Source organism: Centropristis striata, chromosome 16 (assembly GCF_030273125.1).
Source record: "Centropristis striata isolate RG_2023a ecotype Rhode Island chromosome 16, C.striata_1.0, whole genome shotgun sequence".
Taxonomy (NCBI): domain Eukaryota; kingdom Metazoa; phylum Chordata; class Actinopteri; order Perciformes; family Serranidae; genus Centropristis; species Centropristis striata.
This window is the reverse complement of record NC_081532.1, coordinates 18,131,274-18,143,366: the sequence shown is the minus strand read 5'-3', so window position 1 is coordinate 18,143,366 and position 12,093 is coordinate 18,131,274. Positions and strand designations below refer to the sequence as shown.

The 12,093-nt window shown below is 45.5% G+C and overlaps 1 protein-coding gene across 1 annotated transcript; it reads right to left on the bottom strand.

Moving 5' to 3' along the window:
- Window positions 1-224: 224 nt before the first annotated feature.
- On the bottom strand, window positions 225-3,725 carry LOC131988438 (homeodomain-interacting protein kinase 1-like). Its single transcript, XM_059353549.1, has 11 exons — window positions 3,601-3,725; window positions 2,981-3,198; window positions 2,688-2,879; window positions 2,301-2,482; window positions 2,010-2,133; window positions 1,657-1,779; window positions 1,485-1,553; window positions 1,207-1,388; window positions 883-1,119; window positions 481-680; window positions 225-376 (listed from the first exon to the last, which is right to left on the bottom strand). The coding sequence occupies exons 2-11, from the start codon at window positions 3,161-3,163 to the stop codon at window positions 225-227; spliced, it is 1,644 nt and encodes a 547-aa protein (XP_059209532.1). The 5' UTR covers window positions 3,164-3,198; window positions 3,601-3,725.
- Window positions 3,726-12,093: the final 8,368 nt, after the last annotated feature.

Genomic DNA, 12,093 nt, shown 5'->3' with positions numbered 1-12,093 from the left:
TCATGTCTCATGTTTGAGGAAGGGCCATTCAGAGGACCACTGCATGAACTGCAGCTTCATGACCCAAGCAGTACGGGCTGCTAGGCTGGCTGGGGTGGAGCGGCTTCTGGGTGGTGTTTCCTCACCAGATGAGCTAACCTTAGCCCACACCTTGGACCCCAGATGGCTGAAGTGCCGGGCTGCAGAGGCTGAAGGCGTTCCTTTCAGGAAGGTGGCCAGGGAGTCTAAGCTGGCTTCCAGGGTGGACCAGCTGACAGCAGAGCTTCATCAGATGAAGTCCATCTTTTCCCACTAGCGCAGGACGCCCTTGCACACGAGTGTGCACGGTGGACTGTGGTCAGGCTGGACGGTACCTCCTTTTTGTTGCTCAGTAGTTCTAAAATAATAATAAAAGGGTATTAGTTACTACAGTATATATCACAGGGGAAAAATGATTAAAGATAAATTATCCCAAGGGTGTGTTACTCTAGGTGAGCTTACTTTGGATGCTGTCAAACGGTTCTTTGTCCAGGTTGACTCTCCTCTTCTGTTTTGGTGGGGAGATGTCTTCAGAGGTCCTGGACTCAGCCTCACCCCTCTTTCTCTTTTTCGGCAAGGACTTTAGCAAGCTGATTTTAGCATCTGTCTCAGCTGCATCTTGGCTTTCAATCCTCCTTCTCTTGGCGGGGATGGTGTCTGGACTTCTGAGCAGATCAGAAAAAACGTTTTAATGTCTTGAACCTCAAAATAGGCGGAGAGTTCTATGAGATGCTACACTGTTAATGAGAGAGGAGCCATTCCTCTGATCTAACTCTCAGTAAGAAAGTGAAAAGAGTATTTTCCAAGATTTTGAACTGTTCCTCTAAAATATCACATCATAGTGAGTATAATTCAAAAACCTACTTGTTGACACGTTCTGATTTGTCACCATCTCTTTTTCTCTTTGTTGGTAGACTCTTTTTGATGGTGGTGCTCTGGAGAATAGGTAGAACCTTGCTTTGCAGAACAGCAGGACGACCTTCTTCAGGGTGGGTGGCCAGGCTTGCAGTGCTGGTGGAGGCCTCATTCTGAGCCACCTCCGGTCCAGCATTAGTGATGTGGTTGCAACACGAAATAATTTGCTCCACAGATGAATTGACACTGAAAGATAACCAATCACTGAGTCAAACTTACACCTATCTACATCAGCACAAAGATAAAACACACAGTATCTAAGCAGGCACTTACTGAGCGCTGTTTTCAAAAGCGCCAAAGATCTGGTTCTTTGTTATAAATGGATGCTGAAGAATTTTGCTTGGTGTTATTCTCTCAGAAGGATCCACAGTCAGAAGCTTTGTGAGCAGGTCTACAAAGCTTATCCGGTCACATTCAATGGCCATTGCATCTTCTCCTGAGAGTTGATGAGATGTCTTGAGTAGGATCAGAAGAAAAAACAGAAAAATAAGAAAAACCTGTGTTGTTTATATGTCCTTGTGTTTAAATGTTTACCAAAAGAGACATCCTACCTTCAAAAGATCACTCAGGCTGGTGGCCGTTCGTGGAGAACTTGCAAAGTTTCTCACTTCAAGGGATGACTGAACAGAAGAAAAGTTTGAGTGAGCATGTTTGTTCTAAATGCAGTGACAGACTAAAGCAAAGAGATATAATCACACTTCGATAACAGACAAATAATGTTACCATTAATTTCCACGTGGGGGCGTCAAATTGCGGGTAGAATGCACGAAAATACCGCCTTGTGTAACGTCCAGCATTCAGCATGCGGTCCGTTGGCTTTCCAACTGTGTAGCAGATACTTCTCATCTGTGGGAACAATGTTGTGTACAGTTTAAAGTACAGTTGTAAGGTTCAAATAAGGAAACAGTTCAATTCAGAAAAAAATGGCTAAGAATAAGTGACAATACAGTGAAATATTGTTATAATATCTTACTGTATCTCGCTCGAATGTGAAATTTTAAAAAATAATACAAAGGCATCATAGCTGAAGTTGGCATTTTTGTTATGTTTTAAGTGCAATCATTTTTTACACTCACCGTATCATACTCATTATATTCGGCGAACAGTGCTTTGCCCGTGAGCATTTCGGCAGCAATGCAGCCCAGAGACCAAACGTCAATGGCCTCGTTGAAGGGACTGCCCAGCAGGATTTCTGGAGACCTGAGACATGCAAGGGAACACAAACACATGAATGCGGCTGTAAAGACTAACTCATTATTTGGTCTAACATGAACTAATAAAAAAACTTGAAATGCCAAAGTACAGGATATTTTCCGTTCAGCATCGTTTCTGGCATGATTGTCCCAGACATGCTGTCAGTTACTTACCTGTACCACAGGCTCTGGAGGATGACACCGGTCTGTGCCTCAGGATGGTTGCAGGTTAGGCCAAAGTCAATTACTTTGACTCTCAATGGCTGCCTAAAATGGTCCACTATCATGATGTTTTCTGGTTTTAGATCTGCATGAACGAGTCCAATGTTCTTCAGAAACTCAAGAGCAGTTGCCACCTGAAATCATGAACGAGTAACAATAGTTAAGGGACTGTTTCAGGGACATTATTTGACTTAACATTCTTTATCTAGGATAATGACTCAAGTGCTCAGTTGCAAGTGGGATTTTGACAAAACTGAAATACATTGAAGAAATACAGGACACCCTTAATCCGTTTTCTTTTTACAATGCAATTTGTGTTTTCGGATTACAAAAACAAACCTGTTGCAGAATGGGCCGTATGTCTTTTAACTCAAGACACTTAAAAGGGCGAGTCTGCTGGAACTCATAGAGACTCATGTCCAGCTTCTCAAACTCCAGATGAAAACGTTCCTCAAAAGTGAAGGAGTCATTCCATCTGACGACATTGAAATTGTCTGAGCCCTGCTTTTTCATCATTTGAAGGATGGCAGCCTGGGGAATATAAGAGATATTAAAGAGAGATTTGATTTGAATGCAATGTGTTTTTCAATTATTTCAAGAGGGAAATGTTGAGAAACATATTGGGGTTGCACCTCTTCTTTTGCCTCTTCAATGCAAAGCTTGTCTTTGATGATTTTTAAAGCCACAATTTCATTGGTGGTTATCTTTTTGCACTGGGTGACTGCTCCGAAGGCGCCAGAACCCAGGAGATGCTGCACCACGTATGGTGAGGAAGGGGAGGTGATTACGTCTCCTACAGACACTGAAAAGTTCATGGTTCGAGACGAAATCTTTTGTCGATTTCTCACACCTGAGACAAGAGTAGAAAAAAAATGTTGTATATATGTTTCCTTCCCTGCATATCAATAAGTACACAAACAGAGCTTAATATCATTTATATATTATGAGTATCTTATTTTGAGAATATGTAAAGTACAGATGAAAACTCTTATAGTACTTTACAGTAACAAAAACGCTGAAAAATGTAACTGGTTACAGATAAATTCATCTAATTCTTCAAAACAACAGTCATGCTGATCCACTTTAAGTGTATCTGTATCTGGATGTCTATTTTCACTGTTGGTTATCAAATACATCTAATCTATAAATCTATAAGTCTATAAATCTAAATACTGTGAACTACATCAGTTGTGAACAAAGTGAAATCAAACATTTTTTTTCACAAGCTTTTTAGGAATTTAAATCAACTTACCAGACTTCCAAAGGTCACTTGATGGTAGTGATGCCTTATATTAAATTGCTGTTTACAATAATTGTTGGTTGTTGAAAATGTTCAAGGTTGTCTTCAAGTTAACGAGCCAAAAAACAAGTTTGAAATGACGGAAATTGGTCAAGTCGAGCCCGAATATATGCCAGTGTCAGGAGCATTCTATTCCATCTTGGAATCAGAATTCTATTCCAGCACTGTCATCAGAATTTTATTTTTTCTCTTGGAATCCCAATTAGTGGGGCGGATTAGCTGAACAATCGTTCATTTTGTGATAAAAGCATCAAATTTGGTACACTCATTGCTGAAGACATGTTTAATGAATCTGGATATTGGGCCATCGCAAAAAAAAATTCTGATGGCTGTGGCGGCCATTTTTAAAAATGGCCGCCGGTGGTTACTGGCGTGGAATGCTTTGCCTACCCTACAGCTGCTGTTTCATGTTTTCAGCACCACAAATATAATTTAGAGACATGTTAAAGTGACAAAAGTTTTATTACAGTCTAATAGAAACAAACATTAACTTTGTATAACATTTTATTAGGTCTTGATATTCCCATTCACAGGCTACGGCCTCCTCTTTGGCTTGTATTCTTCTGTTAGTGGAGCGGCTAAGTGATATAATCTTTCAGTTTATGATACAAGCGTGAAAATTGGCATGAACACTCTCCATGGGTCACTTGACAAGAAAATTGTCTGAGACATTTAAAATTTTAAGATGGCGGCCATTTTTCAAGATGGCCGACACCCAAGTGGAGCGGTTAAGTGATATAATGGTTTATTTGTGTGATACAAGCATACAAATTGGCATGAGCAGTCTCTGTTGGTCACTTGACAATAACCCACCCACAGTTACTTGAAATTCCAAGATGGCGGCCATTTTTCAAGATGGCCGACACTTTAGTGGAGCAATTGAATGATATAATGGTTTATTTGGTGACACAAGCATAAAAAATTGGCATGAGCAGTCTCCATGGGTCACTTAACAAAAAAATTGTCCGAGACATTTGAAATTGTAAGATGGCGGCCATTTTTCAAGATGGCCGACACCTTAGTGGCGCAATTCAATTATATAATGGTTTATTTGGTGATACAAGCATAAAAATTGGCATGAGCAGTATCTGTAGGTCACTTTACAATAAGCAACGCACAGTTACTTGAAATTCCAAGATAGCGGCCATTTTTCAAGATGGCTGACACCTTAGTGGAGCAGTTAAGTGATACAATGGTTTATTGGGTGATATACGGATAAAAACTGGCATGAGCAGTATCTGTAGTCACTTGACAATAAGCCAGCCACAGCTACTGGAAATTTCAAGGCGGCAATTCTTTTTTTCAGGATGACTGCCGCCTGCCATGTGAACCTTTAAATTATGAATTTCCTCATAGAAATGTATTGGGTTCCTCAGGAGAGGTTGTTTGACTGTGCTTTGTCTGACTCCTTGCCCACGACCTGTCCAGTTTGGTAAAACCTGACAGGAGTTCCCTCCCACCGGCGTAGCTCTCCGGGTTCACCAAGGTACACAGGCTCCCTTACCATGAGGGTTTTTTTAAATACTTTTTTAAATTACTTTTTTTATAACTAACCATTACTACTGCCATTAAACATGCCAAATAAATACTCAGGGGTGGGGAAACACAGTTGTGGTGCTGAACGGACAGTGCTCCAAAATAATAATTGAGCAATGGTTAATACTGAATGGCAATAATGACAGATCCAGAGGCAACAGCAGGGCTGGCTGACACGGAACCATGACAAACAGTATCTGAAACTATACTAGGGAACTAAACTGAAAATGTGAAAGCAATGTTACAAAGTAAAAACTGAACATGTCACAGTAATAGGCTGGTGACAAAATAGAACATAATGCGCCGATGTGGCGAGGGGAAGCCAAGCCATAGGCCTACACTTGAAAACACAAAAGACAACAGGGAATAACACTGGCAAAAGAAACAAGCAAATACGTTCTAGCAGGGGCAATACATAGGCATGTGCAACTGAGTCCATATCTGTAGCACTTACACTTTCCAGTACAAGCCTTGGTGCACCCACATTTTGTCAACTCCCAACAACTCTCCGCAATAGGTGGAAGTGGAGTCCAGAAGACTTTCCACTCCTTGTCCTGTTTACCCATCCCCAGTCGGACGGGCTTGGCATTTGTGGATGTCTCTCTTCAATGCCTGTCCCCACACATATCCAGCCTCATAAGAGGTCTGGGATCTTCTTGACCTCTTGACATGGATATCTTTGGTATCTTTAGTGTCTTTAGCAGCAGTAGATGCTCTCTTTTGGGCCCTTTCCAGCGGTGTGTTATTGAACATAAGTTTACAGCTTGAATGATATTTTGCTCTGTTTCTTGTCAATGTGCTTTCTATGCCATCACCTTCATCTAGTCGGGTTGGACTACGTAAGATAGGCAGAGCATTTTTGTTTTATGAAATAATGGAACATTTCTTGCAATGGGATTATAACCAGTATGATCTTGGTGTCCTGCTGTTTGTTTTCTCAACTGTTATGATGGCTTCTGCAATGTCTGCAGCAAATTCAAAGGCAGAGGCCGAGGGTTTATCCTTTTACCACCTTTTAATAAGCACTTTGATGTATGGGATACAACTAAGTTCATGCCTTAACCCTACACTTAGTCCAATCGTTCATCCAATGCCATTTTTACCCTGTACGATCTGTACACCACCCGGTTAACTCAAAGTACTCAGAGAGTTGTCGTCTCTTCTTTGACTAACTTTACAATTGGCTGACATTGAACCCCACTCTGAGTTTAACAGCAGTCATATATCACCAGTGTGCCCTGGTAGTGCAGATACTCACTCTTGTCTAATCTGTCTATGATCAACAACTCAACACAACTGTATTATGATGTTTTAAAACTTGTTTTCCAGAATAATCTAAATCCCAATACATTTCTATGAGAAAATCGATCTTTTGAGGATCCAGGGGGCGGCCATCTTGAAAATAGAAATTTCAAGTGGCTGGGAGTGTTTTTTTTTCAACCCAAGTAACTGTGGGTGGCTTATTGTCAAGTGACCCACAGATACTGCTCATGCCAATTTGTATGCTTGTATCACCAAATAAACCATTATATCCTTCAATTGCTCCACTAAGGTGTCGGCCATCTTGAAAAATGGCTGCCATCTTGGAATTTGCGATGGCCTAATATACAGATTTGTTTGAAACAAATCCACCAACACATCCACCAAATTGTGTGCTTCTATCACAAAATAAACAATTCTTGTGATTTATTGAGCTAATCCGCCCCACAGGGGATGCACATTTTTGGGGGGTGCTACCCACACGTTTAGCCCTGTTGCTCATTCCATGAATGCACTATCCTTACAAGCTGTACCTCGTTGTAAAGGTGACTAATCAGGCTTTCCAAAAATATACAATTCATCACCAGTTGGTATTATTAAAAGGGCAGTTTTTATTCATCATTGATTTATTCGTATAACAAATGCCTGCCATGGCCACTAGGGGGCGCTTTTGAGGTGGCCCAATATCCAGATTTGTTTGAAACATATTCACCAACACATCTACCAAATTTCATGCTTTTATCACAAAGTGAACGATTGTTGTGAAATATTGAGCTAATCCGCCCCACTAAATAGCATTCCAGCATATTAATTTGGTCATTTTAAAATAATATTTCAATTAAATTGATTTATTGGCATGGATAAAAAGCTGCTGTTGCTAAAGCAATTTCAGAACCTGCAAGATAAGCAGGTTCTATATTGTATATTATACCACTGGTGGATTATCAGACAATGGGCCCTTTATTAACGGAAAATTTGTTTTTATTTTTGAAAAAAAGAAAAGAAAAATTACAGGCTTCTGTGATTGAAAAAAGCTTTTTGAATAATAAAAGTGGTTGATCACTGTGACCGTGATCACTATTTTGCACTTTATTACTGATCTTTCTTTACAGTCACAGACAGTCACATGTCATAAGTTACTGTGCCTTTGATGGAAACAAAAAGGTGTGGTAGATGTAGTGGCATGTTGTGAAATCACACATCTAAATATGACATTTGGAGGAAGTCAGAGTACCCCACACAATTGTGAAAACTACCCTGAGGTGCTATACTGCACCGTTGTGACATGTATGTGCAAACTCATCTTTGCAGAATACATTCAATGAACATTCAGTCATTAGACTTGTAAATTTCAATTTACACAGTCGAGTTACTTGTAAAGATCCAAGTTCCAAGAGGGCTGCCACTGGGTTTCTCTGAGCAGTTGCTGCTGACTTTTCTATCTAGAAATAGAGGAATCCTGCCTAGAGCTTGAAATTTATTTTGCTGACGGAATTTAGAAGAATTTCGTTAATCCTCTGCAAAATTGTGGATATTAGTCGTTTTGTGTAGACACTTTTGGCTCTATTCTGCTAAACTTTGGGCCTGGCCTTGAGGCTGAGGACTCAATCATGCCACCAAAAGCTTCAAACAACACCACTGAGGACCATGGCTCAAGTACGTCAATTGTTGGTGTCATGATCCGCTCCTGGCTTTCCATCCCCACTGCCTGTCTGCTAGTACTTTTCCACTCACCTGCCAGCCACTCCCACCTATCACTGCAACCACATTCACCTGTGCTCCCTCACCTGATCATCTGCCAGCCACTCCCACCTAATCAGTGCAACCACCTTCACCTGTGTTCCCTCACCTGATTTATACCCACTCCTTCCCCTCAGTCCTTGCCAGATTGTCTTCAGCAGCATGCTAAGCTCTCGCGCGTTTTTTCCCGGATTGCTTCCTTGGTATCGACCCTGCCTGTCCCTGACCTATCCTCGTCGTCTCTGCCCAGGTAACCTGATCTGCATTCCGTCCCTGACTACTCTGCCTGCTCGCCCCTTGTCTGTTTCCTGTCTGCTGGATTCCCTCCCCGGAGGTCTCCGCTGGGAAGTGGGACTGATTGGCTTCACTCTGTGTGTGATCTGTTACCTGTGTACCGGCTGTGGATTTTTGCAAACCTGTCTGAGCAATAAACTGTTTAACTGTTCCAACACTGGTCTCAGTCTGTGCTGTTCTTGGGTCCAACCTCACACCCATTACAGTACAATCTGGCCAGAAATGGACCCAGCTCAGATTGATGATCGGATTTCCCGTATGGAGGACATGTTAAATCAGCTGATTGCTGCATCTGCAGCTGCCTCCGCACAGAATCAGCAAGTCCTGGCACAAGTGCAGCGTGACATGGCGAACATCCACGCCCGCACCCAGTCCCTGGGGGTACCTCCTGCTTCGCCGGGGCCCAGATCTTCCTCATCAGCTTCGGCAAGCGCTGCTGCTCCGCCACCTGTTCCTCTCCCTCCAGTCCGTGAGCCTAATGTTGGAGCACCTGAGCGTTACGATGGCGATCCTGTCACCTGTAACGCCTTTCTCTGCAACTGCTCCATAATTTTTTCCCTGCAGCCACTTACCTTTTCCTCCGAAGAAGCCAAGGTGGCCTATACAATCAACCACCTCACTGGGCGAGCGCGTCTGTGGGGCACTGCAGAATGGCAGAGGGGGACTCCTGTCTGCCGCTCTTTCCCATCCTTTGCCGACGAGCTCAGGAGGGTCTTTGGTACCGGACCTCTTGGAGCCGACGCTGGACGAGAGCTATTGGATCTGGTCCAGGGGAGCCGCTCGGTCACGGACTATGCCATAGACTTTCGGACCAAGGCCCCCCTGTGTGACTGGAACCCAGCCGCTCTCCGCGACGTCTTTATGCGGGGGCTGGCCGGGTACGTCAAAGATGAGCTGGTAGCTTATGACCCACCGCCAACTCTGGAGGGTCTAATCGAGCTCGCCACCCGTCTCGACCTGCGCATCCAGGCACGCAGGAGGGAGAGACGCTCCGAGTTCCAGTCACGTTCTGCCCGGCTGCACAGGTCCGCTGACTCCAATCCTCCAGCAGCCTCTGCCTCCACCTCGTTAACCTCATCTACTCCTGTAAGCATGGGGGATCCAGAGCCTATGCAGCTGGGACGCACCCGTCTCTCACCTGAAGAGAGGGAGAGAAGGCAGAGACTGAATTTGTGTATGTACTGCGGCCAGCCAGGACACTTTGTCAGCCGGTGTCCAGTAAAAGCCAGAGCTCACCAGTGAACGGAGGCATGCTGGTGAGCTCCATCGATGGTTCCGCCTCCTCTAAAAGACCCAGCCTCACCGCCGAGTTTCTGCTGCCTTCCGGTTCCCACTCCATTGCAGTCCTCATCGACTCAGGGGCTGACGGTAGCATTATGGACAAGGCCCTCGCTCTTCGGCTGGGTCTCCGCCCAGAGAGACTGCCATCGCCGATCTCAGCCAGCGCCCTGGATGGACATGTACTGGGGAAGGTGACGTTCCAAACCAACCCTGTGCGCATGCTTCTGCCAGGGGGTCACAGTGAGGTCATCCAGTTCCTGCTCCTGTCCACACCAAGCCAGCCTGTCATCCTGGGGTACCCCTGGCTTTGCCTGCACAACCCCAACATTAATTGGACTACCTGTTCCATCCGGGAGTGGGGTGAGACCTGCCAGCAGACCTGCCTTCGAACACCGTCACTGTCACCAGCTTCTCCTGTTCCTGTTCCTACCCCAGATCTCACCGGAGTTCCAGAAGATTATCATGACCTGAAAGAGGTGTTCAACAAGGCTAAGGCAACCTCTCTGCCACCTCACCGCCCCTATGACTGTGCCATAGACCTACTCCCTGGCACTTCGCCTCCCAAAGGACGCTTGTACTCTCTCTCTGCCCCTGAGAGAGAGGCCATGGTGGAGTACATACAAGACTCCCTAGCGGCAGGGATCATCCGTCCTTCATCTTCACCTGCTGGAGCGGGGTTTTTCTTTGTGGAAAAGAAGGACAAGTCTCTGCGGCCCTGCATAGACTATCGTGGTCTCAATGATATGACTGTCAAGAACCGCTATCCCCTCCCACTCCTCTCCACCGCTTTTGAACTGCTCCAGGGGGCAACCGTGTTCTCCAAGCTCGACCTGAGAAACGCCTATCATCTGGTTCGCATCCGGGAGGGGGATGAGTGGAAGACGGCCTTCAACACACCTACAGGGCATTATGAATATCTTGTGATGCCCTTTGGTTTGACCAATGCCCCGGCTGTCTTCCAAACTTTGGTTAATGACCTGCTCCGGGATATGCTGAACAGGTTTGTCTTTGTTTACCTGGATGACATCCTGATTTTTTCTCAGAACCTAGAGGAGCACGTCACCCACGTCAGATCTGTTCTCCGCCGCCTCCTGGACAATTCCCTCTATGTCAAGGCCGAGAAATGTGAATTTCATGTACCCTCAGTCTCCTTCTTAGGGTACATAATTGCCAAAGACTGTTTGCAAATGGACCCGACTAAGGTCTCAGCGGTGACTTCCTGGCCAGTCCCAGAGACACGCAAGCAACTGCAACGATTCCTAGGATTCGCCAACTTCTACCGGCGTTTCATCAGAGGTTTCAGCTCCATTGCCTCTCCTCTCTCGGCCCTCACCTCATCCAACACATCCTTCCGCTGGACTGACGAAGCACAAGGTGCCTTCGACACTCTCAAGACTCGCTTCTCCACTGCGCCCATCCTCCAGATCCCCGACCCTGAGCGCCAGTTCATTGTGGAAGTGGACGCATCCAGTGTGGGGGTGGGGGCGGTTCTGTCTCAGCGATCCAGCATCGATCAGAAAGTCCATCCCTGCGCCTTTTTCTCCCGCCGCCTAACTCCTGCTGAAAGGAACTATGACATTGGTAATCGGGAGCTCCTGGCAGTGAAACTGGCCTTGGAGGAGTGGCGGCACTGGCTAGAGGGAGCCAAGGTGCCATTCACCGTGTGGACTGATCATCGCAACCTGGAATATATTCGATCTGCCAAGAGACTGAATTCCAGACAGGCCCGCTGGTCACTGTTCTTCGACAGGTTCAACTTCACACTGTCCTATCGACCCGGGTCTCGTAACATCAAGCCGGATGCACTTTCCCGACAGTTTCCTGAGTGTCCAGATGAAGCAGTTGAACCCTCCACCATCGTCCCAGCCTCCTGTCTCGTTGCTTCTGTCACTTGGGAGATAGAGGAGAGGGTGCGGGCGGCCACTGAAGACCAGCCTGGTCCTAGTTCCTGTCCCCCTGACCGTTTGTTTGTGCCGGCTCACCTCCGCTCTGATGTGCTCCAGTGGGGGCACGCTTCCCGACTCACCTGTCACCCTGGCATCCAGCGGACCCATGACTTCCTGCAGCAGCGCTTCTGGTGGCCATCGCTGGAGGAGGATGTCCGTGGCTATGTCAACGCCTGTCCTGTGTGCAACCAGAATAAGACATCTCGTCACCCACCAGCTGGCTTCCTGCACCCATTGCCTGTTCCTCATCGCCCATGGTCACACATCTCTTTGGACTTTGTTACTGGTCTACCTACATCCAAGGGCCACACTGCAATCCTTACAGTTGTGGACCGTTTTAGCAAGATGGTCCACTTCATTCCCCTTCCCAAGCTTCCCTCTGCCAAAG

Coding starts and splice junctions, on each gene's coding strand:
- LOC131988438 (XM_059353549.1), bottom strand. CDS start 3,163: ATGAACTTTTCAGTGTCTGTAGGAGACGTAATCACCTCCCCTTCCTCA. Junction 2,134..2,300: donor CTCCAGAGCCTGTGGTACAG/GTAAGTAACTGA, acceptor TGCATGTCTCAG/GTCTCCAGAAATCCTGCTGG. Junction 1,389..1,484: donor GCCTGAGTGATCTTTTGAAG/GTAGGATGTCTC, acceptor ATCCTACTCAAG/ACATCTCATCAACTCTCAGG.